At 77.1% G+C, this 446-nt stretch overlaps 1 protein-coding gene across 1 annotated transcript in view; it reads right to left on the minus strand.

Moving 5' to 3' along the window:
- OPRK1 (opioid receptor kappa 1) overlaps positions 1-210 on the minus strand; it is a 44,909-nt gene extending 44,699 nt beyond the window's left edge. Inside the window, exon 1 of the mRNA XM_008052653.1 lies at positions 5-210. Coding sequence (XP_008050844.1) covers positions 5-210 — 206 coding nt within the window. The remainder of the gene's footprint in view (positions 1-4) is intronic.
- Positions 211-446: the final 236 nt, after the last annotated feature.

The following is a 446-nucleotide window of genomic DNA, read 5'->3' on the forward strand; positions in this document are numbered from 1 at the left end:
GAACACCACGGAGTAGACCGCCGTGATGATGACCGGAACGGCCGGGGAGATGTGCGCGGGCTCCGGCGGCGCGTCCTCGGGGCCGGCGCTGCCGTTGCCGTCCGGCTCGGCCCAGCCCGGGAGCCCGGCGCTGCCGTTGGGGAGCAGGCAGGCGCTCTGGGCGCAGGTGGGGCCCGGCTCTCCGCGGAATATCTGCACCGGGGAGTCCATGGCGGGTCGGCTGCAGCCGCGGGGCGAGGCGAGGCGGCACCTGCGGGACCGCCGGAGCGAGAGAACGGGCTGGACGCGGAGAGGCAAACTTCGCCCGCGCCGGCGCCGGGGACCCCGGACCTTCTGGTGCCAGGCGGCCGCGCGGCCCCGGGGGCGAAACAGGGACCGCAGCCCTCTCGCCGCCCTCCCAGCCGCCAGATCCGCCGCTGGAAGCCGGGAGAGCGCGGAGAGCGCGC

This window comes from Carlito syrichta, unplaced genomic scaffold (assembly GCF_000164805.1).
Source record: "Carlito syrichta isolate Samal-C Ts95f unplaced genomic scaffold, Tarsius_syrichta-2.0.1 Scaffold286988, whole genome shotgun sequence".
Classification (NCBI taxonomy): domain Eukaryota; kingdom Metazoa; phylum Chordata; class Mammalia; order Primates; family Tarsiidae; genus Carlito; species Carlito syrichta.